The sequence below is a fragment of the Oncorhynchus tshawytscha genome, linkage group LG05, assembly GCF_018296145.1.
Source record: "Oncorhynchus tshawytscha isolate Ot180627B linkage group LG05, Otsh_v2.0, whole genome shotgun sequence".
In the NCBI taxonomy this organism is placed as follows: Eukaryota; Metazoa; Chordata; class Actinopteri; order Salmoniformes; family Salmonidae; genus Oncorhynchus; species Oncorhynchus tshawytscha.
The window spans coordinates 50,700,020-50,727,082 of NC_056433.1; the positions used below are offsets into that span (position 1 = coordinate 50,700,020).

A 27,063-nucleotide genomic window follows, 5' to 3' on the forward strand; every position below is an offset into this window, starting at 1 on the left:
TGAATTAAAATCATTATTTCTTGATGATATTTATTTGACCATTTGAAAGGTTAGAGTATAGGTTAGAGTATAATTTAGGTTAGAAATGTGTAAACTTAGATTTTGGTGAGCTTAATAGGTACACTTACCCTACATAGCCTGTACATTCCCGAGAAACATTATACACGCACACTCCATGCACACAAGACACAATACACACCATAATCACAGCATACATACACATGATACAAAACAAACCATAAACGAGAGAACAGACAAACAGAATACACTTGTGGGAGATATGCTGAGTATCTCTCTCTTCCTCTCGCTCTCTGTGGTGTGTGTGTGGGTGTGTTGTGCTGAGTAGGCAACAACAGCTCTCAACCTGAGAGAGGATATTACCTGTTCTCATTGACCTAATTGCCTTTAGGTGTGAGATTAAGGGTGGATTTACATTAGTAAAATATGTGTATGTAGTAAGATCTCTCTCTTCAACATCAGATTTGCACCTTTTCTGTTTACACTACACTTACTTTAGCCTTGGATGTGGTGTGTCCAAAGCCACATTACTGCATCATGTGTGTGTGCACCTATTAGCATACCGTAAATACCATAGTATATAGACAAAATAAGGATAGCAATTCAAACTATACAGGAGCTTCTCATCTAAACCATATTGCACATAATGTTGCACACTTGATTAATGCAACGATTCACAAATGTGTGGTATTTTTTGCACAGTTGGGCATGTGGGCTATAACATGGGTCTCAATTGGGCCCTTTACCAATTTTGGAAATGAGAACAGCCAATCCCAAAATGTTCCAAATGAAGCCTAGCACAGAAAACAATTGCTGAGGACATCTCAGAAGAATCCTACTGACATTTTTCAGTCTCTCCTTCCACAGAGGTGTCACATTTACCCAAAGATTTTCCTTGTTATCTAGCCGCTTAATGAACAAACTAGACCTTGACTTGCTGTTGAGCAATAGGACATATGTTGTCGAGTTAGCTAGCTAGTTAGCCGTGTAAGTCACGCACAAAATATAGCCAGCCTTGTTGAGCTATCTAGCTAATGTTGGTGAGATAGCTAGCTTGTTTTGCATTGGAGCTAACGTTAGCAAAATGGTTTGCTTGTTGAACAAGCTTGCGTTAGTAGTAAAGGAAACACTTGTGTTTGGAAGTTGATTTTGTCGTTCTTTGAAGATAAATTAATCAATAGCTAATTATACGGCCCTCGCTGTATTTATCGGTTGTTGGCCTACTCGGTCCAAGTTTCAAGCCTTGTTTGTGTGGCCGATGTGAAATGGCTAGCTAGTTAGCGGTGGTGCGCGCTAATATCGTTTCGATCGGTGACGTCACTCGCTCTGAGACCTAGAAGTAGTTGTTCCCCTTGCTCTGCAAGGGCCGTGGCTTTTGTGGAGCGATGGGTAACGATGCTTCGTGAGTGACTGGTTGATGTGTGCAGAGGGTCCCTGGTTGGGGCGAGGAGAGGGACTGTGTTAAATGCTGCCATTTTGGTTGTAGAATATTGACGAATTGATCAGGATTCGCTTGAGAAATTATTTGCAATTCACATGCAGTAATACAGTATTTTGGGAATTTATTCTTTAAGTCTTTTTTGAGTAGAACCTATAAGGACTTTTTTGAAAAATTTGTGGAATTGATAAAAAACTTTATTTTATAGTGGTAGTTTCGTTTAAAAAATGTAAACAAAACAAAAATTAGAAACTTGACTCAAAATTGGGCTGCCTGTGTAAACACAGCCATACCTGATTTTGTAGCCCACTTGGGTTTGTCCATGTCTGGCCCAAAAGGTGAACCTATCTAGGTTCCAGCTAAGATGGCCATTTAGATGATAAAGACTTAAATGTTGCACTAGATCAGTAGCCTAAATACTTTAAAAATATTTTATTTTCAAAGCTACCTATGAAAAGGCCTGGATCAAACTTAAAAAGACAGGAGATGTTTGATCTGCAGATGGACTCAGACATGGATGAAGAGTCAGGACCTGAAAGTGGTAACACAGCGACAGCAGCACTACCCAAGGGGGCTGACTTCATTATGAATACTATCCAGCGTGTTGAGGTGATGGAGAAAAAGTTACTCAACACAGATTTCCCGAAAAGTATTTATTGTAGTATTTTGTTCAGAACAAATTATTTACAATAATGGCCTACTTCGGCCAAATCCAGACAACGCTGGGCTAATTGTGCGCCACCCTACGGGACTCCCAATCACAGCCAGATGTGATACAGCCTGGATTTGAACCAGGTACTGTAATGATGCCTCTTGCACTGAGATGCATTGCCTTAGACCGGTGCACCACAAAGTTTCCCTCATGGGGCCTGTGGAACAGCCCTTCATTAACCCATATGGGCCCCACATGGAAATGTTGGCTCTGTAAATTGATAAAGGGCTACGACAGGTAGACATCTATCGACAGATATATGTAGTATACCCAAGTCCATTGAGGTTTGTCTGTTAGAAGAGCACAAATGGTACATGTCGCTGCGGTTATTGTCCCAGTTTCATTCATTTCAATACAATATCGATGTGAGTGATTAATTTGCGTGCACTTCTGATTTCCATAGAACAAGCTAATCAATTCCAGTCTTGAGTGACCGCTTGGTAAATATTGGTGCATGTGCACTTTAGAAGGTACTAATTTAGCAAAATAAAAGTTAATCTGAACACAAGAGTGACTGACTATGTGTGTGTACGTAGTAAATTTTATGTACTGGTCTTCAAAATATCACAACTTATTTTGGCATACTGATTATGAATTTGGACATTTAAAACGGGTGTTTTGACACTTGGCCATAAATCAAATTGCCATGACAATTATTTTGTATTTATGTTTAAAGAATATAAAATTGACCTTTTAACATTATTTTTCTTTGGAATTCTACCTTATCAGTAAAAAACTATTGAATAAGCCCCAAAACGTGCTATAATTTACAGATTTTTATGATAATGATGAAATCGTGAATATACGTTTGTCCTGGCTACTAATCGTTTGCTCCTCTGGAGAGAAGTCGGTCCACTCAGTGTCACTGATACCGCTGAGACTTCATCTTTGGATCATTTCAATTCATCACTGTCATTTTGTAATGTCCTTGTTTCATGGGAAATGTTTCCTTCCATACATTTTCAATTGAAGGGCATTCAAGAGGTAGCCTAACTTTAGTTTCTCACACTGAAATGAGTCTGCGTATTGAGGGCCCAGTAGTAGGGCCAACTACTAGGCCTACATTTTTACTTGTTTGTGGAGGATAGCACTTTGTATTGTCAACTGACCGCCCTGAACCCCCAGCTCTGAGTCATTCTTCTCCATCTTGTCAAAGATTTATCCAGGGGATGGACAGTGCTCATCTATACAGTAACATAACAGCTTTATTTATGATCATGTTTTATGTTAACAATATTGGCAATTGTTTACAGCCAGCTTGTGATCTGTGGTCATACGACCTAGCATTAAAGAACAACAAAATACAAAAATACAAGCATTTTCTGATAGCTGTTGATGTCCTCTGCTGCTGTAGTTCTTTTCAGGTGAAAAAAAGTATCTTGTCTTTCCCACTGGCTCAGTCACAGTAATAGATGAGGGCTGTACCGCCCCTGGCAGGAAGCGCTCGTGTCATGAGCCCAGTTCAAAAGATAACCATGGAGTGACAGAGAGAGAGTAGGGATGTTAACGGTTAACTATTTTCTGCAGAAAATACATTTCACCGTCATGCTTATCAGTCTATAGGTAAATTTGGATAATTTTGTGGGATTAAATTGGTGTCAGAATTTAACAAATCTCATCAGTCATAAAATAGGAACTGTGTCTTGGTTGACCGGAATTCATATTTTGCCGAAAATAGTCTTTTAATTTTTTAATTTTTTATTAACAACAAATCAACACAGGAAGTACATGTGTGGACACAAGTATATATAAATTATATAAAATGGACAATTGGGCTAGGGGGTACAAAATCACATTACACAAGGACCTTAAGGGACATACACTTATAATGCTAACAGCTTTTTTGTTAGTAGAGTATTTAATTGTCTTAAAATAAGTTCAATTTATTTTTGTAAGGTAGGAAAATGTGTTTTTTAAATTGTAAATGTACATTTGTGAATATGAAATTTGGCCAAAAGAATAATAATTAATTACATAAAAATATTTCAGCTTATTTCTATCATAGGTAAAGAATCCAAGCAGTACATCTCTCCACAATAGTGTAAGATCTTCATAAATGTGTTCAATTATAAATCTACTGATGTCTTGCCACAGATTCCTTACATGAATACAATGCCAAAAAAGATGCAACACTGTTTCTGGGTGGTCATTACAAAAGGAGCAATTTCAGTTGATGTTTTCCTTAAACTTCTTCATATAGTGGTCGGCGGGATGATATGTATGAATAATTTTAAAGGAAACTTCCTTAATTTTGTTAACAAGTAGATGTGTGTGGCAACATCCAAACTTTGAATAATAAAGCAACACCTGAGGGAATGGCATCTAAACAATTGCAAAATCTTTAGGTGTTACAGGGACCTTGTAAAGTGACAAGAATTCCTTATAACTGAGTAAAAGACCCTCTGCATTTACCAGTTGGCTCACCAATAGGATATTATTTCGGAACAAATATTCTAAAAACAAAGAAGTATTTTTATACAATATATCCCGATTATTCCATATATAATATCTGTGTGGAGAAAAATTATGCTTATAAATTAAGGACCATGACAAGAAAACCTGCCGATGACAAGCAGAAAGTTTCACTGGAACTTTGTCAATATTATAATTGCAAACCAACATGAAGTTAAGGCCACCAAAAGTAGAGAAGACATGATGAGGAATAAAATTCCACATAGAAGTGGGTCTTCTTAGGAATTGTTTTATCCAATTGATCTTAAAAGTATTATTTAGGGTAGTAAAGTCCAGAAAATTCAGCCCACCATTCCCATTACAACAGTTTTCCTAATGTAATGGGTACGGTTTCTCCACAGAAAGTTGGAAAGCATCTGGTCTATCTCCTTATTTTACTGTCAAGATATAAAATATAGAGCACCTTATGTTAGTCTAGAGATACCTTCAGCCCTGGTTATTAGGACTGTTCCTTTAAAGATAAGTCCCTCTGTAGCCATTGATTTAGCTTCTTCTGGGTTTTTTTAATAAGAGGGTTCAAATTTGGTAAGCCTCTAGACTTCTGATCCTTTGTAATGGTTATGCCTGAATATGTAAGTTCATCTTTTACTGGAATATCATAATATGAAGGTGTCACACAATCTTTAACAGCCATGAGTTCACATTTATTAATGTTAAGATAGACCAGATACTTTGGAAAAAGACTGTATCACATTGATCGATATGGAAATTTGGTTAGCATCTTTCAGAAAAAGTGTAGTATCGTCAGCCAGCTGGCTTATAATAATTTCTTTACCAGATTTGGAAATTGCTTGAACAGGACTATTATTTAAAGAATGTGTAAGAAGTTGGGTGATTAATAAAAACAGGTACGGAGAGATAGGACAACCTTGCCTAATTCCTCTTATTAACTCAAATCTAGGTGAGGTGCCATATTTCAATTTGATAGAGCTGTTACCATTTTTTTAGAGTCTTAATATCCTTACAGAAAAAATCCCCAAAGCCAAGTCTCTCAAGGGAGTGGAAGAGGAACTGATGCTCTACTGTGTCAAATGCTTTATAAAAATCTATAAATAATATGAAGCTATCCTCGGATATTAGGTCTGAGTAGTCAAGAATGTCTAATACTAGTCTGACATGGTTAGAAATATGTCTGTTCCTCATAAAGCAAGACTGTGTTTCATCAATGATTGCATCCAGGACATCTTTAATTATTTTTGCAAGTAGTAAGGCTATTATCTTACAGTCATTATAAGAAGACAAACTGGACGGCAGTTATCGATGAGCAGCACTTATTTTTTAGGCTTGCCGAAAATAGTCATGTACAGTGAGATTATAGAGCGAGCCACGACCAAAATAGAGCGTAGATTCGTTGCTAGGCAACACAGACGCAGGCTGTAGGGGCAGCACTGGGAGAGAGAGAAACAGCATGAAGCACTTAATAGCTGCTAGGCTTGCCACCCAAAAAGTTTCACAGCACTTCTCTCCTGTTCTACTGGTTTTCATATGAACTTTCTTTCATTGTCAAGAAGCCAAAGGCACAATCCTAGTCATACTAACAACCCATTCTAGTTGCATATTTACGTCGGGAGTGTGCCAGAGCGCAGAATAACTAATGCATTTATGAACGCTCAACACCCGTTGAATATGGATGGTATCAGCAAACGTCGGCAAAAAAACGTAATTAAATTGTTGCCAATGTAACAGTTACGCTCTGGATAACATGAAAACAGCCTAAGAAGCTCTGCTAGGTTGAGTGAGGTGTTCTGTCATTTGTGTCTGGAATTGAGATGATGGCCCTCAACCAATCATGCTATTTTGTTTGTTTTTTCGCTATTTTGTTTGTTTTTTCGCCTGGTTCATAACTTGTTTTGTACATAATGTTGCTGCTACCTTCTCCTATGACCGATAGGAGCTTCTAAACATCAGAACTGGGATTGCTCACCTCAAACTGGACGAAGAGTTTTTCTTCAATGAGTCGCGAGGGATACACTGTTGACACCCGACCAGGCCTCGATTCCAGTGAGTCGCTGGAGGAGAAAACTTAGATTTCGAGGCAAAAGATCAGGGTTCTTTGTAAGGACCAGGCGACGAGTGGCTAATCTGCCCTTGCCCTCCGTTCTGCTAGCTAACGTTCAAACACTAGAAAATAAATGGGATGAGCTGAAAGCACTGATATCCTACCAACGGGACATTACAAACTGTAATATTTTATGCTTCACTGAGTCGTGGATGAACGACAACCCTAAGAACATAGAGCTGGCGGGTTGTACACTCTATCGGCAAGACAGAACAGCAGCCTCTGGTAAAACACAGGGCGGGGGCCTATGCATTTATGTAAACAGTTGGTGCACGATATCTACGGAAGTCTCAAAGTTTGGCTCGCCTGAGGTGGAGTATCTTATGATAAGCTGCAGACTGTTACGGAGTCTAGTTGATAGGTAATCGACAAGTCGGACTTTGCATGTAGGGATTTGTACAATGCTTGAACAAGGCTATTGAACTTGACATTGGTGTCTGTCTTTATTCCTTCATCCAACATATCATACTGAAACACAGAACTCACTATTTACCCAGAGAGTTTATCTGTTTTTTCGTAGCTGTCTATATACCACCACAGAGCGAGGTTGGAACTAAATACGCACTGAATGAGCTGTATTCCACCATAACCTGAAAAATGTTCATCGAGAGGCAGCGTTCCTAGTGGCCGTGACTTTAATGCAAGGAAACTTAAACAGTTTTACCAAATTTCTATCAACATGTTAAATGTACAACCAGAGGTAAAATAAAAAATCTAGACCACCTCTACTCCACACACAGAGAAGTGTACAAAGCTCTCCCTCGCCCTCCATTTGGCAAATCTGACCATATCTCTATCCTTCTGATTCCTGCTTAGAAGCTAGAATTAAAGCAGGAAGCACCATTGACTCAGTCTATAAAAAAGTGGTCAGATGAAGCAGATGCTAATCTACAGGACTGTTTTGCTAGCACAGACTGGAATATATTCCGGGATTCTTCCAATTGCATTGAGGACTACACCACATCAGTTACTGGCTTGATCAATAAGTGCATCGAGGATGTTGTCCCCACAGTGACTGTATGTACATACCCCAACCAGAAGCCATGGATTACAGGCAACATCCGCACTGAGCTAAAAAGGGTAAAGCTGCTGCTTTCAAGGAGTGGGACTCTAACCCGGAAGCTTATAATAAATCCCGCTATGCCATCCGACGAACCATCAAACAGGCAAAGTGTCAATACAGGACTAAGATCCAATCGTACTACACCGGCTCCGACGCTCGTCGGATGTGGCAGGACTTGCAAGCTATTACAGAAGCACAGCCGAGAGCTGCCCAGTGACACGAGCCTACCAGACGAGCTAAATAACTAATATGCTTGCTTCGAGGCAAGAAACACTGAAACATGCATTAGAGCATCAACTGTACTGGATGACTGTGTGATCACGCTCTCCCGCAGCCGATGTGCGTAAGACCTTTAAACAGGTCACCATTCACAAGGCCGCTGGGCCAGATGGATTACCAGGACGTGTACTCTGAGCATGCGCTGACCAACTGGCAAGTGTCTTCAATTCACTTTCAACCTCTCCCTGTCTGAGTCTGTAATAACAACATATTTCAAGCAGACCACCATAGTCCCTGTGCCCAAGGACACTAAGGTAACCGGCCTAAATGACTTCTGACCAGTAGCACTCATGTCTGTAGGCATGAAATGCTTTGAAAGGCTGGTCATGACTCACATCAACACCATTATCCCAGAAACCCTAGACCCACTCCAATTTGCATACCACACCAACAGATCCACAGATGATGCAATCTCTATTGCATTCCACACTAACCTTTCCCACCTAGACAAAAGGAACACCAATGTGAGAATGCTATTCATTGACTACAGCTCAGTGTTCAACACCATAGTGCCCTCAAACTCATTACAAAGCTAAGGACCCTGGGACTAAACAGTTCCCCCTGCAACTGGATCCTAGACTTCCTGCCGGGCTGGCCCCAGGTGGTAAGGGTAGATAACAACACATCCGCCACGCTGATCCTCAACATGGGGGCCCCTCAATAATCTATTTTTCCCCCGCTGCTAATTGTTTAAAGATGACAAGTATCGGTATAGGCTATTAGTTAAAGTGCAGACATCGCTAAAAATGAAGCCCATTCAATTTTATTTTAAGTGAAAAAGGTGACGAGGAAAAAGAGGAATCTGGTGAGGGTGATTCGCAAGGTTTCAACTAATAAAGCCTCTTCACAAGGTTTATCTGAGGCGGCAAACGATGACATGGTGGCTAACTTCAGGGATGCTGAGAACATTAGCGAACCTGCTGAGAACAAGTTAGTGAAGATACCGGGTCCCCCGCTGTCACTTCAACGTCCACTGTAGCCAGCGGAGGGATAATATATACAGTTGAAGTCTGAAGTTTACATACACTTAGGTTGGAGTCATTAAAACTCGTTTTTCAACCATTCCACAAATTTCTTGTTAATTAACAAACTATAGTTTTGGCAAGTCGAGTTAGGATATCTACTTTGTGCATGACACAAGTAATTTTTCCAGAAATTGTTTACAGACAGATAATTTCACTTATTATTCACTGTATCACTAAGTTGACTGTGCCTTTAAATAGCTTGGAAAATTCCAGAAAATTATGTCATGGCTTTAGAAGCTTCCGATAGGCTAATTGACATAATTTAAGTCAATTGGAGGTGTACAAGTGGATGTATTTCAAGGCCTACCTTCAAACTCAGTGCCTCTTTACTTGACATCATGGGAAAACCAAAAGCAATCAGCTAAGACCTCAGAAAAAAATTGTAGTCCTCTACAAGTCTGGTTCATCCTTGGGAGCAATTTCCAAAAGCCTGAAGGTACCATGTTCATCTGTACAAACAATAGTACGCAAGTACAAACACCATGGGACCACGCAGCCATCATAACGCTCAGGACGAAGACAAGTTCTCCTGGAGATGAACGTACTTTGGAGCGAAAAGAACAACAGCAAAGGACCTTGTGAAGATGCTGGAGGAAACAGGTACAAAAGTATCTATATCCACAGTAAAACGAGTCCTGTATCGACATAACCTGAAAGGCCGCTCAGCAAGGAAGAAGCCACTGCACCAAAACCACCATAAAAAAGCCAGACTACGGTTTGCAACTGCACATGGGGACAAAGATCGTAGTTTTTGGAGAAATGTCCTCTGGTCTGATGAAACAAAAATAGAACTGTTTGGCCATATTGGCCATCGTTATGTTTGGAGGAAAAATTAGGAGGCTTGCAAGTCTAAGAACACCATCCCAACCGTGAAGCACGGGGGTGGCAGCATCATGTTGTGGGGGTGCTTTGCTGCAGGAGGGACTGGTGCACTTCACAAAATAGATGGCATCATGTGGAAGGACAATTATGTGGATATATTGAAGCAACATCTCAAGACATCAGTCAGGTAGTTAAAGCTTGGTCGCAAATGGGTCTTCCAAATGGACAATGACCCCAAACATACTTCCAAAGTTGTAGCAAAATGGCTTAAGGACAACAAAGTCAAGGTATTGGAGTGGCCATCACAAAGCCTTGACCTCAATCTCATAGAAGATTTGTGGGCAGAACTGTAAAGGTGTGTGCGAGCAAGGAGGCCTACAAATTTGACTGATTTACACCAGCTTTGTCAGGAGGAATGGGCCAAAATTCACCCAACTTATTGTGGGAAGCTTGTGGAAGGCTACCCGAAACGTTTGACCCAAGTTAAACAATTTAAAGGCAATGCTACCAAATACTAATTGAGTGTACGTACACTTCTGGCCCACTGGGAATGTGATGAAAGAAATAAAAGCTGAAATAAATCATTCTCTGGGGGGGTGGGGGGGGAATTTTCCACTTCAGCGGAAAATCCAAACGAGAGCTCTATGTTTTCGGGCAAGAGCTCGGTGTGGATATTTGCACACCGTCTAGTGTCGAGGGAACTCGCTGGGTCCCCCATATCCACAGAGCCCTCAAAGTATTACTGCGGCATGGACAAGACAAGGACCTTGCCACTGACAAAGCCCAGTACTCCGTTGTTCTGCAGCACCTGGCTGTAGCATCAAGAACAGTGGAAGTTCAATGGAGGGCAAAGAAGGTCCATTTTACACAAGAAATATAATACCACACTAGTTTTAAAAATGAGGTTCAAGACTCAAATTAACTTTCAGAATCAAGTAATTGACAGGTGACAGTTTATTTATTCACTACTTAACAGATACAGTGGGAAATGTTCTGCCCTTTTCCCTCAGACATGTTTGAGGAGCTATCCTCACTTAGCCTCACCCTGAAAAGGAATGACCTGATCCTCCCCCAAGCCAAGTCAGAGGAAGACAGTGACCAGACTGGAAGCACTAAAGCTTAGGGCAAAGGCAGGAGGCATGAGGCTCTGTCCAATCCTGCAGATCGGGGTGCAACATGGCTGCAATCCAGGATGATTGGCAGGGGCTGAAAATCCTGGTCAGCCACAATTTCAAGGACACATTTTACAGTGGCCTGTGGGAGACCATGTTAACAAAGGACCCCTACAGGCACGATTACAAAGTAGACTAACAGTCCTGAGTGGCTATGTATGGTATCCTTCTATAGTTGGTTTTGATAAGTTAGTGGTAAGAGTTTAAATGAAATGTAAAGTTATCATCTTTTCCCTAGAACATACTGGAGCTGGTGCTGCCCATTTCAGCCGCCCAGTGTGAGCGAAGGCTTCTCTGCGCAGAACCGGATTAAGAATTCGACAAGAAGCTGCCTTGGGGTCTCCACCAGCGATAGACCTGATGAGGAGCAGCCTGGAGGGGTCTTCTGTCGAGGAGTTGGATCCCACTCCTGCCGTTGACCGCTTGCTGACCTCTAAGCGTGCCAGACGGCCAACATACAAAAGCAGCTGGACAACTGATATCCTTTGCATCTAGTAGGCATGGGTCAATGTGTGATTTTGGTGGTATATGCTGTTGCACAGATGTTTGTCCCTTAGTACACGCTCACACACAGAGTATAAATATGTATGTTAATAAACTCTGTGTTACTTGAACATTGTTCACTGTGCTCCTACATTTGTTCATTTAGGAGCACATGTACTCCTTGGGAAAAAAGTTAGGGTAGAGCCCCGAAAGCTCACCCTCCATTTGGCAAATCTGACCATAATTCTATTCTCTGGATTCCCCACTCCCCGCTTTTACACCGTTGCTACTCTCTGTTGTTATCATCTATGCATAGTCACTTTAACTCTACCTACATGCACATATTACCTCAACTAACCCGTGCCCCCGCACATTGACTCTGTAGCGGTACCCCCCTGTATATAGTCTTGCTATTGTTTTTTACTGCTGCTTTTTAATTACTTGTTACTTTTATTTCTTATTCTTATCTGTATTTTTTAAACTGCATTGTTGGTTCGGGGTTCGTAAGTAAGCATTTCACTGTAAGGTCTACACCTGGTACTCCAGATTGCATTGACGAACACAAGTTTCTAATGGAGATGTTAAACTCTGTCACATGAAACGGCTTGCATCAGGTGTGTCTTTAAGAACAGTGCTTTCCCACAATCTGCAATTTGGCAAATGTTTAAAAATGATGTATTACATTCATTGCTTCATTACAGTAGTTGCATGTTCAGTAATATGGGAAGATAGGCTCGCTATTGTCGCATGTGTTTTAAGTCTTAGTGAAAACATTTCCTTCCATGTATTTTCTGTTGGTCATGTAATTTTACTGTTTGAAACCAATTTAACCGTTTGTTAACTGTTAATGGGGGTTGGTGAGAGAGAGTGAGAGAGAGTGGTTTGTCATTTCCTGCCATTTGCAGCAAGACAAAAATGAACTATTATTCACACAAGCTGTTCCGTTCTCCCTGCATGTGTATGTGTGAGCATATGGGCATCATCCATAATGCAACAGGCATGAAATTAGCAACACTAAGAGGGTGCATAAAGCCAGGAGCCTGCGGTTTATGAGGTCACTGTAATAACCACGTCACTGCCTGCCGGGCCGAGCCAGGGGGTCATATAGTAGGAACTAAAGGAGAGGCTAGCTGATTAGTGTTCATTTTATTAACGACGCTTAGACCGTATGACACTACAGGGATGAGTCGAGAACTATATAGACTCGCATCCACTGGGTAAATCTTTGACAAGATGGAGGAGGCTTAGCGATGAGAAGGAGGTGGGGGGAGGACGAGGTCGAATGACATTGGGTTCAGCTCAAACAAACCTGGTAGGGTCAGCTCAGCTGCCCTTGTGTTTGGGCTAACAGAGTAACACCTCGTTGTAAAACAGTCACTGTTACACCACAGAACAATGAGACATATTTCACCGGATGTATAAATGTGAAGCATGCGCTTGGTGTTTCCACTCACTAGCAAATGATGGTAGTGAGAGAAAGCCAAGTAGCCGGCAGTGGGAGAAGATGGAAGCAGATGGATTTTGGCTGACATTCTGCACATTTTCTCATTGATGAAACATTTGATCTCAATACAGTTTTCTGTTTCCAAAACTAGAATCTGTTATGAACAGAGTGGACTATGTTTTGTAGACTTTACCTTTGCCAAAGTTATACAATATTGCATTGTTTAGGAGTGCAAAGGTGAATTAGGTGAGTTATTGCAAACGCGCACTTCACATAGTAGGCGTTCCCTAACGGAAATATGCAGATGTATGCTACAACAAGGTAATAGGATCTCACTAGCTCCTTGCTTGTTCTGCCCACTATGACTCATTTGTTCCCATTGGAAACAACAAGCTGTGGTCTATCTTTGGTTACGCTCTCCCAGATGTGTAGCTCATGTGGGGCTAACTATCCTGTTGCTATGCTAACCAACAGGCTCTGGCAGAGGCTGGTCTAACAGGCTGACCACACGCTCGCGTCGCGTGTGTGAGCGTTGCAAAATAAATGTAGAGATCTATGTTATTCAATTATTGCAACCACACTGCTCACTCGCGCCAACGAGCATCTGTGTTGCCAAGGGCTAAAATAGAAGTCCTTTCTATTTCTGACGCAGATCACGCTGCAAGTCCTGCCTCTCCCATCTCCTCATTGGTTTATAGAAGCAGGTACCCACGTGCCATTTCCTCATTGGTTATAGCCACGTGGGTGACTGATAAGGCGGTAATGCACCTCATTTATGAAAGTTGCAAATCGCAATATAAAGTCAAGAGAAGAAAAAGCATGTAAGGAAGAGAGATGACTAGAAATGATTCGAATGACCGTTTTATGTGTGGATTAATTGGCGGAGTAGAGGACCTTGTGCATTTCAGGTAAAATAACAACTCAATGTTTATATCCCAGAACCAATTTGCTAGCAACAGCAAGCTAGCTAAATAGGACAAATTAGCAAGTGCAAGCTAACTAGCTAAATTGCCATAAATGTTTAATGCTTTTCGACCTGTCCCCAAATGAATATAATTGGTTCACAGTTTGTTTTGATATTTTAACCTGCGTATCGTGGGGACAAAATAAATGTATGCACGATGGTGCACGCGCGCAGCCGGTTTGGGTTCCGTGTGACAGTGTTGCGAGAGGGGGAGGAGGAGACGGACAACAACACCAGGTGGAAATTACAGAAGAATTTGCTATTTTCCTACAATTATAAATGTGCGGATGTACACTAGCCCTTCAACTGCCTAACGAGAAACTTCCATGTAGGCCTAAATCCTGTTCAAAAACCACTGAAAAGTATTAAACTACGGTACTACCTTTAAAAAGCATGGAAAGTGGGAAACTCCTTGTCAACAGGCTGGATATCTATTATATCCTACTACTAATGAATGGTCCCACCACAACTCTCTCAGACTCTGGGCTCTCCAGCGCTATGTTGTGCTGAGGAGACAATGAGCTCCGATTTCCTTTGCCCTCTCAATCGTATTGTCATAGAGTAGCCTTGTTGTTGGGGTTACAGAGCTCTGCCAAGTTTGACAGCCACAATGTGCTGTCTCTCTACAGAGGGACATGTTTTGTTGTTGTGGTCAAGGCTGTGCATTCTAGCTTGCCAGGGGAAAGACAGCCGGTAAACACAAGTTATTTATAGGAGTTATTTAGTTAATCATAATAAATTAGTTCCTGTCTGCTTCTTCATACGCTATTCTGTTAAAGCCAGTTATATAGAGACCGGCTACACTTAATCAATATTTATATGAGAGGATGTAAGGATCATCTCTTTAATTGAGGGCTGCTGGGACTTTTAATCAAGACAAATAGTTTTACTACACTACTACAGTTTGATAACAATAGTCGTTAAGCCTGTATGCGTGACTTGTCATGGATCATGTCAGACGGTTTTAGAAATTAGAATAACCAGGAAGTTAGTTAGTCAGGAGAGATGTTGACAGAGTCAGTAGGTAGTTGCCCCTAACCACTGATACAGGGTCAGATTATATTATTTTCCCATCCCCAAATGGTTTACATTAGGATTTGATCCAAGACCTGTGGTTGAGGGCGCCTTCTACATCAAGTGGTTTTGAAACATAGCCCAATGCTGATAAGCCCTAAAACCAGGCTAACACTGTCAAGTACATGTATTTGCTGCGAGCGGGAGACAGGAATTCATAAGAGGGGTTATAAACTGCTGCTGAGTGCGTTTCAGTTAGGCTTGGCACATTTGCCCGGATCCTGAGAGGCTGTGGCTGTGGAGAAGCAGGCAGGCCATGTATCAGTGCCGAAATTGGCCCCGTTAATAAGAGCTGGGTGTGCTGCGCCAGCTTAGCCGAGCCCTGGCCCCAGTTGCAGCACTATAGCAGCAGGAAGTGGAAGTCAGGCATCGTGCACTTTCACACCCACACTCACTAGTAAATATACAGACAGTCAAGGCAGACACGCACACACCCGCACACAATCATACACTGACCTCCTTGTCATATAGGCAGGTGTATAGCAATAAAATAACAGTACCACAAGTGTAAGTGTTAGTTAATCATAAACAGCATCCCAATGTTTTACACAAGGCAAACACTGATACAGAGAGCCTTTAGGGCCCTACAGTTTATTGTCTGAGCCCAAGTCTTCTAAGCCGACACCTCTGCCCTCGGTGCAGTGCAGTGACCGAGTTAAGACAGTGTAATAACAACAGTAACTACAAAGCCTGAAGGTGACTGATCGCTCTGAGCCATCTGCCAATCAGAGCTCAACAGTGTGCGTCTATATCCTCCAAATAGAAAGTCCTTAAAAAAATGCGTTTTTCACAGTAAAGTCAGAGAGGCCATCTTATGTGAAGACATGTACCACATGACCACAATGTCAGACACAATATCATACTCTCAGGGTCAGGAGATTTTCCTGACCATGTGCACAGGAAGAACAAAAAAGTCCTAGTCCTAGTCTATAGGTAACTAGTGCCCAGAGTTTTTACAGTGTGGTCGGTCGGGGGTTTGTTGTATTAGAGAGACTATTGTTGCTGCATGAGGGGCAGTCAGTCAGTCAGTCCGTCAGTCAGTCAGTGGGTTCACTGTAGGTCCTGTCTCTCTCTACTCCTCCTCCATCTCAGACGCTTCTTTATATACCCATGCTGCCACAGAGACAGAGGTTGTGGGAATAGTCCCCTGATAGCTTCAAATATTTAAGGGAGTAGTAGAACAGGAGCACCCAGGAGATTTCAAAAAGCCTTGTGTTTTATTTATGGCGTCCCTTAATTCTACGAGAGGCTGAAGTTGTTGGGCTATATTGGAGTACACATTCCTCAGATGAAAGCTAGATAGTTTAGCCTCAATGCGTCACTGGATGCTAATTTTCGTTAACATGATTTACATCCCTTGGCATTTCTCAATCACTGTTTGGGTGCTTCTTACGCAACACACACAAAACACGTAATTCGAGAAATACCCCGATAGTGGGGTCAGTTTGTTATATCTGGAGTACTTCTCCTGTCCTATTCGGTGTCCTGTGTGAATCTAAGTGTGCGTTCTCTAATTCTCTCCTTCTCTCTTTCTTTCTCTCTCTCGGAGGACCTGAGCCCTAGGACCTGAGCTCCAGGACTACCTGACATGATGACTCCTTGCTGTCCCCAGTCCACCTGGCCATGCTGCTGTTCCAGTTTCAACTGACCTGAGCCCTAGGACCATGCCCCAGGACTACCTGACATGATGACTCCTTGCTGTCCCCAGTCCACCTGGCCATGCTGCTGCTCCAGTTTCAACTTCCACCTGACTGTGCTGCTGCTCCAGTTTCAACTGTTCTGCCTTATTATTATTCGACCATGCTGGTCATTTATGAACATCTTGGCCATGTTCTGTTATAATCTCCACCCGGCACAGCCAGAAGAGGACTGGCCACCCCACATAGCCTGGTTCCTCTCTAGGTTTCTTCCTAGGTTTTGGCCTTTCTAGGGAGTTTTTCCTAGCCACCGTGCTTCTACACCTGCATTGCTTGCTGTTTGGGGTTTTAGGCTGGGTTTCTGTACAGCACTTTGAGATATCAGCTGATGTACGAAGGGCTATATAAATAAATTTGATTTGATTTGATTTAGTGTTGCATCAGATTGTACTAGTGTAATTCATTGTGAAAGGCCCGGCCATTTCTCATCCAGGGTCTGTCCATAGTAGTTGTGACTAAAAGGAAAAAGCCGCCCATTCCCTGACCACATCTGAGCCAACATATGGGGCCTATGATATAGCATTTAGCTTTACTCCTAACCCAGCCAAATGTCCAAATTAATAATGAGCTGTGGCCACATCTGTTGGAACGGACAATGGAGCACCTCCCAGTCAACCCCTGTTGGAACGGACAATGGAGCACCTCCCAGTCAACCCCAGCAGTGCGAGAGACAGGGGCGCCACGGCAGGGTATGGCAGTCGTCATAACCTCGCTCAACACCAAAATCATTCAAATTCCGATTAAAGGCAAATGCAGTTTAGCGGGATTCGCGGGCTGACGTTTGGGACCATGCAGACGCTTGGAAGCGAGACCGAAGGCTGTTTGTAATGGCTGGCTGTTTTTTTGGAGAGCACATCGACGCAGCTGCAGGGAACAACTTGGCTTTTTCTCAAAACAGTGCAGTGGTAAAGTTGGCTGTAGTAGATGGCTTTGGCTAGGCAACTGCTGTTTGACTTGACATCAGGGCTCAACATTAACGCTTGTCCTCTTGTCCGGGGCAAGTTACAAAAAAAAATTGTCGGACAAGAAGAATATAGATTTCACACTAAAATCACAATATCAAACAATTACACCGATCAGAATTGTATCAAAGGCCAAGATTTGTGTCATGTTCTGACCATAGTTCTGTTATTTTATTCATTGTTTTAGTATGGTCAGGGCGTGAGTTCGGGTGGGCAGTCTGTTTGTTTTTCTCTCTTGGTTTTTGTGTAAACTTCATTATAATTTGTCAAACATGACTATATTAAAGTTTAGGCTATATTAAAGTTTCGCAAAGTTTTGTTGGCGACTCCTTCATGTCTTTACCAACTTTACCAACCTCTGACTCAAAAGTGAAACCCATGCTACCTAAGTATGGTTCTCAATCAGAGACAGGTGTTGTTAGTTGTCTCTGATTGAGAATCATACTTAGGTAGCATGGGTTTCACTTTTGGTTTGTGGGTGTTTGTTTCCGTGTGAGTGTTTGGGCCACACGGTACTGTTTCGGTTTTGTAAATTCACGTCATCGTTTATTGTTTTGATTCAGTGTTCAGTGCTTTCTTTAATTAAAATCATCATGAACACTTACCACGCTGCACCTTGGTCCTCCTCACCTTCTTCCCAAGACAGCCATTACAATTTGAAAAATATTCAAATATATTTTTCATGTACATACAGTGGCTGGCGAAAGTATTCACCTCCCTTGGCATTTTTCCTATTCTGTTTCCTTCCAGCCTGGAATTTTTGGGGGGTTTATATCATTTGATTTACACAACATGCCTACCACTTTGAAGATGCAAAATATTTTTTATTGTGAAACAAACAAGAAATAAGACAAAAAAAATGAAAACTTGAGTGTGCATAACTATTCACCCCCCGCAAAGTCAATACTTTGTAGAGCCACCTTTTGCAGCAATTACAACTGCAAGTCTCTTGGGATATGTCTCATTCTTCAAGGCAAAACTCCTCCAGCTCCTTCAAGTTGGAAGGGTTCTGCTGGTGTACAGCAATCTTTAAATCATACCACAGATTCTCAATTTGGATGGAGGTCTAGGCTTTGACTAGGCCATTCCAAGGCATTTAAATGTTTACCCTTAAACCACTTGAGTGTTGCTAAAGCAGTATGCTTAGGGTCATTGTCCTGCTGGAAGGTGAACCTGTCCCAGTCTCAAATCTCTGGAAGACTGAAACAGGTTTCCCTCAAGAATTTCCCTGTATTTAGCGCCATCCATCATTCCTTCAATTCTGACCAGTTTCCCAGTCCCTGCCGATGAAAAACGTCCCCACGGCATGATGCTGCCACCACCATGCTTCACTGTGGGGATGGTGTTCTCGAGGTGATGAGAGGTGTTGGGTTTGTGCCAGACATAGCGTTTTCCTTGATGAGCAAAAAGCTTAATTTTAGTCTCATCTGACCAGAGTACCTTCTTACATATGTTTGGGGAGGCTCCCACATGCCTTTTGGCGAACACCAAACGTGTTTGCTTATTTTTTTTCTTTAAGCAATGGCATTTTTCTGGCCACATCCGTAAAGCCCAGCTCTGTGGAGTGTACAGCTAAAAGTGGTCCTATGGATAGATACTCCAATCTATGGTGGGGAGGGTTATCTTTGGTCTCTTTGTTGCCCCTCTGATTAATGCCCTTCTTGCCTGGTCCGTGAGTTTTGGTGGGCGGCCCTCTCTTGGCAGGTTTGTTGTGGTGCCATATTCTTTCCATTTTTTAATAATGGATTTAATGGTGCTCTGTGGGATGTTCAGAGTTTCTGATATTGTTTTATAACCCAACCCTGATCTGTAGAGCTCCTTGGTCTTCATGGTGCCGCTTGCTTGGTGGTGCCGCTTGCTTGGTGGTGCCCCTTGCTTAGTGGTGTTGCAGACCCTGGGGACTTTCAGAACAGGTGTATATATACTGAGATCATGTGACAGGTCAAGTGACACAGGTTGCACCAGATCTTATTTAGGTGCTTCATGGCAAAGGGGTGAATACACATCACTTTTCCGTTTTTGAATTTTTTTGAATTTTTTGAAACAAGTTCTTTTTTTCATTTCACTTCACCAATTTGGACTATTTTGTCCATTACATGAAATCCAAATAAAAATCAATTTATATTTCAGGTCTTAATGCAACAAAACAGTAAAAACACCAAAGGCGATGAATACTTTTGCAAGGCACTGTAAATAAAAAAGCCTACAAGTCAAAGTGTAGGTGATATGCATACAGCCTCATGTCCAACTCGATGCGGACATGAAGGAGTCGCCAACAAAACTTTGCGAAACTTTAATATAGCCTAAACTTTAATATAGTCATGTTTGACAAATTATAATGAAGTTTAATTAACATTAACGACGAAATGCTTTATTCTGTCGACATACTTGAGGCACAGTTCATGCAGATCAAATGGTCACGTGACCTGAGAGTGAAGGAAGGTGCCTGTTGCGCACAGCACATCACCCACCTTAAATCTCAGCGGAGGCAGCCAGCATTTAGGAACTATTTAACCATAAACATAATTGTTTAAAACCTTTAAAACGTTTTATGTCATTTTATGAAGCATGTCTTACCTTGTTTCAAAGTAGCCTAGCTTAGTGAAAAATAAAACAAATTCTATTAATTTCATATCATTGGAACCAGCATTTATTGCATGTTCTATTGGTTTACAAATCAACGTTATTTTACTGTCCAGGAACCAAAGGCCAATCCAAGTCATATTAGTAGGGACGTCAAACGATCAGGCTGCTGCATAGACACTATGGAGAGGCTAGTCTAGAGTACCCGGTTAAATTGTGTTTGAGAGCATTGTTTTACTCTGTAAATGGTTAAATGAGTGTGAAATTGTTTGAGTGGGCAACATATACTATCATTTTAAATTGACGTAGAATTATTTTGCCATATTAAAGTAGTGTATATTCCACAAATTTCCCTGGAAATTGGACCATTTCTGTTACTAACCTTACACAAACTTACATTTTGAGTGGAATTACACATCCTTTTTACCTCGGATTGGTGATATGATTATAAAGGTTTATAGTCATCGTGATGACATAAGACTGATTGCTTAAAATAGCTCTTTGTTTTGTTACTGTTGATTTTGTCACACGCTGGGACGCGCAGGACTTATGAAATGGCACAACAAATTTGATGCGGTCTCTCTATAAAAGTCACTGGCCACACACCAAGACATGGATTTGACAAGCAATCACTTAAAAAGCAGCCAACTGTTTACACTGTTGATATCCTATGCCTCATCATGATTAATTTAAGTCAGGGATGGGAAACTGGTGGCCACCCCTATTTTCTTTTTACTCAGTCGGGGTCTCAACTTACTGTTGCGAGTTAGAATAGTAGAATACACAAGGTGAATTCAAAATGTGGTTGTGCATCAGCAGTTTTTATTTTGTTATGTCAGTCACTGATAGTCACTCAATTAGCCCATGACAGCTAACATATTTTAGATTGCTAAATTGACTGGCCGCTAAACTATCTAAAGTTATCATGGTCAAATTACTGGATGAGGGATCCCCAATGATTTTGATAGTCAGTCTCACTCAGATATCATATCAAAAACAGCAAACATTTCTCTCCATCCCATGGCAAAATGTGTAGAATTGCAGGAAATTAAGTGTAAAACAGTTCATTTTCCTCTCCGCCCATGGCAAAATGTGTAGAATTGCAGGAAACCTGCTTTAAACTGCAACATTTTCCCTACACCCCAAGATAAAATGTATAGAATTGCACGAAATTAACTCTGAAACAAAAACTACAAAATCTCTGCTGGCAAGAGGGGGGCCACTAAAATGTTCTGCTCACAATGTTTTACATTAAAGTTGCCCATCCCTGGATTTACGTTAACTAACAGAAATAGTCGTCTGTTCCCTTTCCCGTGATGGCAGCCCCCCGAAATCAACATTCAACATTCAAAATATAGATATAAGCCTTCTTACAAGTCCTCATTCAACCAACGATGTGTAGGTTATTTCAAGTTTCCGTGTAGCCTTTGAATAGTGTTAGTTTAAAACGTGCTACACTCCTAAACGTTTGCCCCCTGTTCTATTGATTTAAGCATGATACCGATGGAAGTGATTAACCAAAAAGTGTTGCGCTACACTTACCACGTTGGCGACCCACTTGAATCAAAATGCATCACTTCAAAATGTAGCTAGATGACTTCTACAAACTGTCCTCTAACCAGTGATGTAAAAATGATTCTATATTCTGTGTGGGTATTGAGCGGTGTTAGTTTTAACAGGACACGCAAGCTCATCTCCCCCTACCGAGCTATTGATTTCAACGTGATAATCGATATACAGTGCATCTGGAAAGTATTCAGATCCCTTGACTTTTTCCACATTTTGTTATGTTACAGCCTTATTCTAAAATGTATTAAATAATATTTTCCCCTCATCAATCTACACACAATAACCCATAATGACAAAGCAAAAACAGGTTTTTAGAAATGTTTGCAAATGTATAAAAACAAAAATACAACTGAAGTATCACATTTACATAACTATTCAGACTCTTTACTCAGTACTTTGTTGTACAGCCTCGAGTCTTCTTGGGTATGACGCTTCAAGCCTGGCACACCTGTATTTGGGGAATTTCTCCGATTCTTCTCTGCAGATCCTCTCAAGCGCTGTCAGGTTGGATGGGGACCATCAATGCACAACTATTTTCAGGTCTCTCCAGAGATGTTTCGATCGGGTTCAAGGCCGGGCTCTAGTTGTGCCACTCAAGGACATTCAGAGACTTGTCCCGAAGCCACTCCTGCGTTGTCTTGGCTGTGTGCTTAGGGCTGTTGTCCTGTTGGAAGGTGAACCTTCACCCCATTCTGAGGTCCTGAGCAGGTTTTCATCAAGGATCTCTCTGTACTTTGCTCCGTTCATCTTTCCCTCAATCCTGACTAGTCTCCAAGTCATTGCCCCTGAAAAACACCCCCACAGCATGATGCTGCCACCACCATGCTTCACTATAGGGATGATGCCAGGTTTCCTCCAGACCAAAAAGTTCAATCTTGGTTTCATCAAACCAGAGAATCTTGTTTCTCATGGTGTGAGAGTCCTTTAGGTGCCTTTTGGTAAACTCCAATCAGCCTGTCACATGTATTTTACTGAGGAGTGGCTTACGTCTGGCCACTCTACCATAAAGGCCTGATTGGTGGAGTGCTGCAGAGATGGTTGTCCTTCTGGAAGGTTCTCCCATCTCCATAAAGGAACTCTGTCAGAGTGACCATCGGGTTCTCGGTCACCTCCCTGACCAAGGCCCTTCTCCCCCGATTGCTCAGTTTGCAGGGTGGCCAGCTCTAGGAACAGTCTTGATGTTTCCAAACTGGAAACAGGATGCACCTGTGCTCAATTTCGAGTCTCATAGCAAAGGGTCTGAATATTTATGTAAATAAGGTATCTGTTTTTTTTAAGTAATAATTTTTCTAAAAACCTGTTTTCACTCTGCCATTATGGGATATTGTGTGTAGATTGATGAGGAAAAACATTTATTTAATCAATTTTAGAATAAGGCTGTAACATAACAAAATGTGGAAAAAGTCAAAGGGTCTGAATACAAAACCTCTTCCCATGTCACTTTGCCATACTCTTGGTTTAGCTGAAATGATGCCCCTGGTGGGAGAGTCAGAGTCTGTGCATCTCTCAGCAGAGCCTTGAGTCCCCTACTACTGTCATGGAGCCAAAAGCTGGGAGGATTATGAATGTATTCATTCATTGACAGGCAAAGATATGCTAATGGTGTGTAACACATTCATTGATGGATAACTGACTGAATGTGTGTGGGAAAAAAATAAAAAAGAGACACTAGCTACTAGGCTACTCGAAAATAAATTACAAAACAACCTAGAATTGCTGAATATTGCTTTTTTGATGATAGTTTGAGCACGCGCCAGGAAACCACTGTCTTAACCCGCTTGTGTGAGTGTGACAGTAGCTTGAGAGACAATGCTACTGTAGTAGTAGATCTCACATGCATTGATTTCCTCATCAGTCTACGGCCTTAAGCCAATCACCAATGATTAGGGAGGCTATACACCCTTAGAAAAAAAGAGTTCCAAAAGGGTTCTTCGGCTGTCCCCATAAGAGCACCCTTTTGGGTTCCAGATAGAACCCTCTGTGGAAAGGGTTTTACATAGAACCCAAAAAGTTTCTACCTGGATCAAAAAGTGGTCTTCAAAGGGTTATCCTATGGGGACAGCCGAAGAACCCTTTGAGGTTCTAGATAGCCTACACTCTTAGAAAACAGGTGCTGTCTGTGGTTCACATGTATGTGTCCTTAATCTCCTCAGCAAAGCTTGCTTGCCACATCTCTGCTCTGGTCTTTGTAACCCGGGAGTTAATATTTTATTGCAGAGTCATTAGCTGAGGTGAAGGGTTTCCGTAGTCTTATTGAATCAGTTTCCTGGTATCTGATCTTGATTTTGGCTACAACAGTGAATTTTGCTCTGCCCGGAGTATGCCTAAAGTACCCTCTCATGTGCATTTCACCATTAAGCCTATGGTCTCATTAGTGTTCTCAAGGACCCCCTGTGTTCCTAGAACCCCTGGTTGGGAACTACAAGTTGACACACACTGAGACACTAAAGGTATCGGAGTGTAGCGTGTAGGCCTTCCTCAGAATGAAGGTATTCATCATATGATTCAATTTGATGGGCATCAAGATGAACTTGTCAGGAGGACAAGCCCCAGTACAGTAGACAACCATTGTTGAATTCAGCAAGGAGAATAATTTATGATTTTATACCAGAGAGAAACAGACCAGTGTTAAATAATAACCTGTGGTGGGCTTGAAAAGTCAAATGTAATTCACCATAATTGAAATACAACGGTTATCTTATTTCAGTTCTACTGCAAGGTATATGAAACATGTGACATGAACGCCTTTATAAACACCCAATGAAGGCTGAACTCTGATAGAAGGCTCCTGTAATTAGGGAACGAAAATAAGGCTCATGGTTCTTGAAGTAAAGAGGGAATTGATGTATTTCGTGGAGAAAAGTGTATGTGAATGTATAGTATGCAAGATTGAGGGGAAAGCTGGGTATGGGGGGTGTATCTACCTTGAACAGACATTCTGTTAGTCCCCGTCGTATCTGCGTCCACATAACGGCGCACATGAAGAAAAGGCCGATTTCGGTCCATGTAATATAAGCGTTATCCAGGAGCGTCCTTTTAGAGAGTTCTAGACCGCACGCGCTGCAGTCTCTCAAGGCACTGAGCATCACAGTAGACGCTCTCGTTAGGAGACCCGTATAGCCAGGCATGGGTTCCACCTCCCCGACTCTCATACTGTCATCATCCGTGTGACTGTCCATTGTGTCGGCAAGGAAAACGGCGATTTAGAAAACTGACACAGACAGTATGATCGGCGTGTTTTCTTTGTACAGGAGGTAGCCAGGCAAGATCCCGACGCGTCCAAACTACTGTATCTAGCTAGTTATATAGCTAAACTAAAAACTAGAAAAAAAAAAGCTTTAAGCAGCTTAACCTAGTCTCAAGTGGCCTAATGTTAATTCTTTCTTTTCTAAATTAGGACGTGGGTTCATTTCACATGAAGATCATTTATGTCTGATTGGATTATAAACCTACAAAAACCATGGGTAAACCGGCTGGATTTATTTAATAGCCAACGTTAATTACCTAGCTATAATTATTAGAATTACAAGCTACTGTATTCTATGACCTAGTACACATTGGCCAGAATTTTGGCAATTCTTATTTTGTAGCTAACGTTAGCTTGTTAGCCGACTAGCGCGCTAAATTAAATGTACACAATACCGGGTAGACCAGCATTTAAAACGGCTACCAAACTAACGTTAGTTGAATCTATCAGAGATTAGATGTAACTGTAAAATCACGTCCGTGTGCCAAGAAAAACAAATCCAGTAAGTATTATTAGCTATCTGGATAGCTACCTAAACTAAAGATGTGCCATACTAGAGAGCGGTACAGTCGAGGTATCACATGCGATTCTTGTGAGGCCAACGTTAAATTCTGTCTGATCTCCGTTATTCGCCTTATATAACATATCTTCGTCATTTCATCAGCTACAATAACCTATTCCTACCAGATACCAAACCAGTGGTCCTGAAACATTTCTAATACTAAGAAAATAACCAATAACGCCGATAAAAGACCAGATATCCTCACAATGTTCGCCTTCCTCTGTCGTTCCGCTGCTAGACGTGTCCTGCGGAGTCTGTGATGCTGTGTCTGTGATGCTGCGTATTGACAAGTGACAGAAAAATGCGTGCTGTTTTAATGGGAATCAATGTAGAACATGATTCCACACGGCACTTGAAACCTCTCTGGTTACAATATTAAAAGTACTGCTAGTAAACGTTTTTACAAGACTATAATGTTCAGCACCCGCACCTAAAACCATTCTAACTAATTGAATGAAGAAAAAAGCAGAGGAGCTGACGTAATTATGGCCCACTACTTTCAAGTACTGGGATTTTTTTTAAACTGAGATCATTTAAAGCGACAGCGCAACATGTAACAGCAGAACGATGCACATCAACAAGATGTCGACTGTTCCAGAAAACACATTCAAATACTATGAAATGCATTTACTCCATGTCCAATCCACTTCAATCAGTGTAGATGAAGGGGAGGAGACAGGTTAAAATAAGGATTTTTAAACCTTGAGACATGGATTGTGTATGTGTGCTATTCTGAGGGTGAATGGACAAAATATTTAATTAAGTGCTTTTGAATGGGGTATGGTAGTAGGGTGCCAGACACACCGGTTTGAGTCTGTCAAGAACCAAGCACTGTAACCTTGCAGGTTTTTCATGAATTTAATGGCACCACTCATTTACAAAATGTATAGTTTCAAACACATAAAGGAGGAAACATTGTCTACCTCTAGCGTGGTCTCGTCGGGCCATAATCCATGAATTTCAATAGAATGATAAATTAAAAAATATTGATAAACTGTGTACCCTCCACCACTGGTTTCACACTGACACCAGTGGTAAAGATACCTTAATAGAAAATTACTCAAGTAAAAGTCACCCAGTAAAATCCTACTTGAGTTAGTCTAAAAGTATTTGGGTTAAAATATACTTAAGAATCAAAAGTATAAATCATTTCAAATTCCTTATCAGACGGCACCATTTCCTTATTTTTGTGTTTAGTGAGTCCGCAGGGATGGCCAGGAATGTTCACTTGATAAGTGTGTGGATTAGACCATTTTCCTGTCCTGCTAAGCATTCAAAATGTAACGAGTACTTTTGGGTGTCAGGGAAAATACATGGAGTAGAAAGTACATCATTTTCTTCAGGAATGTAGTGAAGTAAAAGTTGTCAAAAAAATAAATAGTAAAGTACAGATACCCCAAAAAAACTTGCACTGGGTG

General features: G+C 41.4%; 1 protein-coding gene across 1 annotated transcript in view; it reads right to left on the reverse strand.

The window, feature by feature from the left end:
- The window catches only part of LOC112250774 (ceramide synthase 1), a 41,747-nt gene extending 15,611 nt beyond the window's left edge, over nucleotides 1-26,136 (reverse strand). Inside the window, exon 1 of the mRNA XM_024421192.2 lies at nucleotides 24,761-26,136. Coding sequence (XP_024276960.1) covers nucleotides 24,761-25,015 — 255 coding nt within the window. The 5' untranslated portion in view covers nucleotides 25,016-26,136. The remainder of the gene's footprint in view (nucleotides 1-24,760) is intronic.
- Nucleotides 26,137-27,063: the final 927 nt, after the last annotated feature.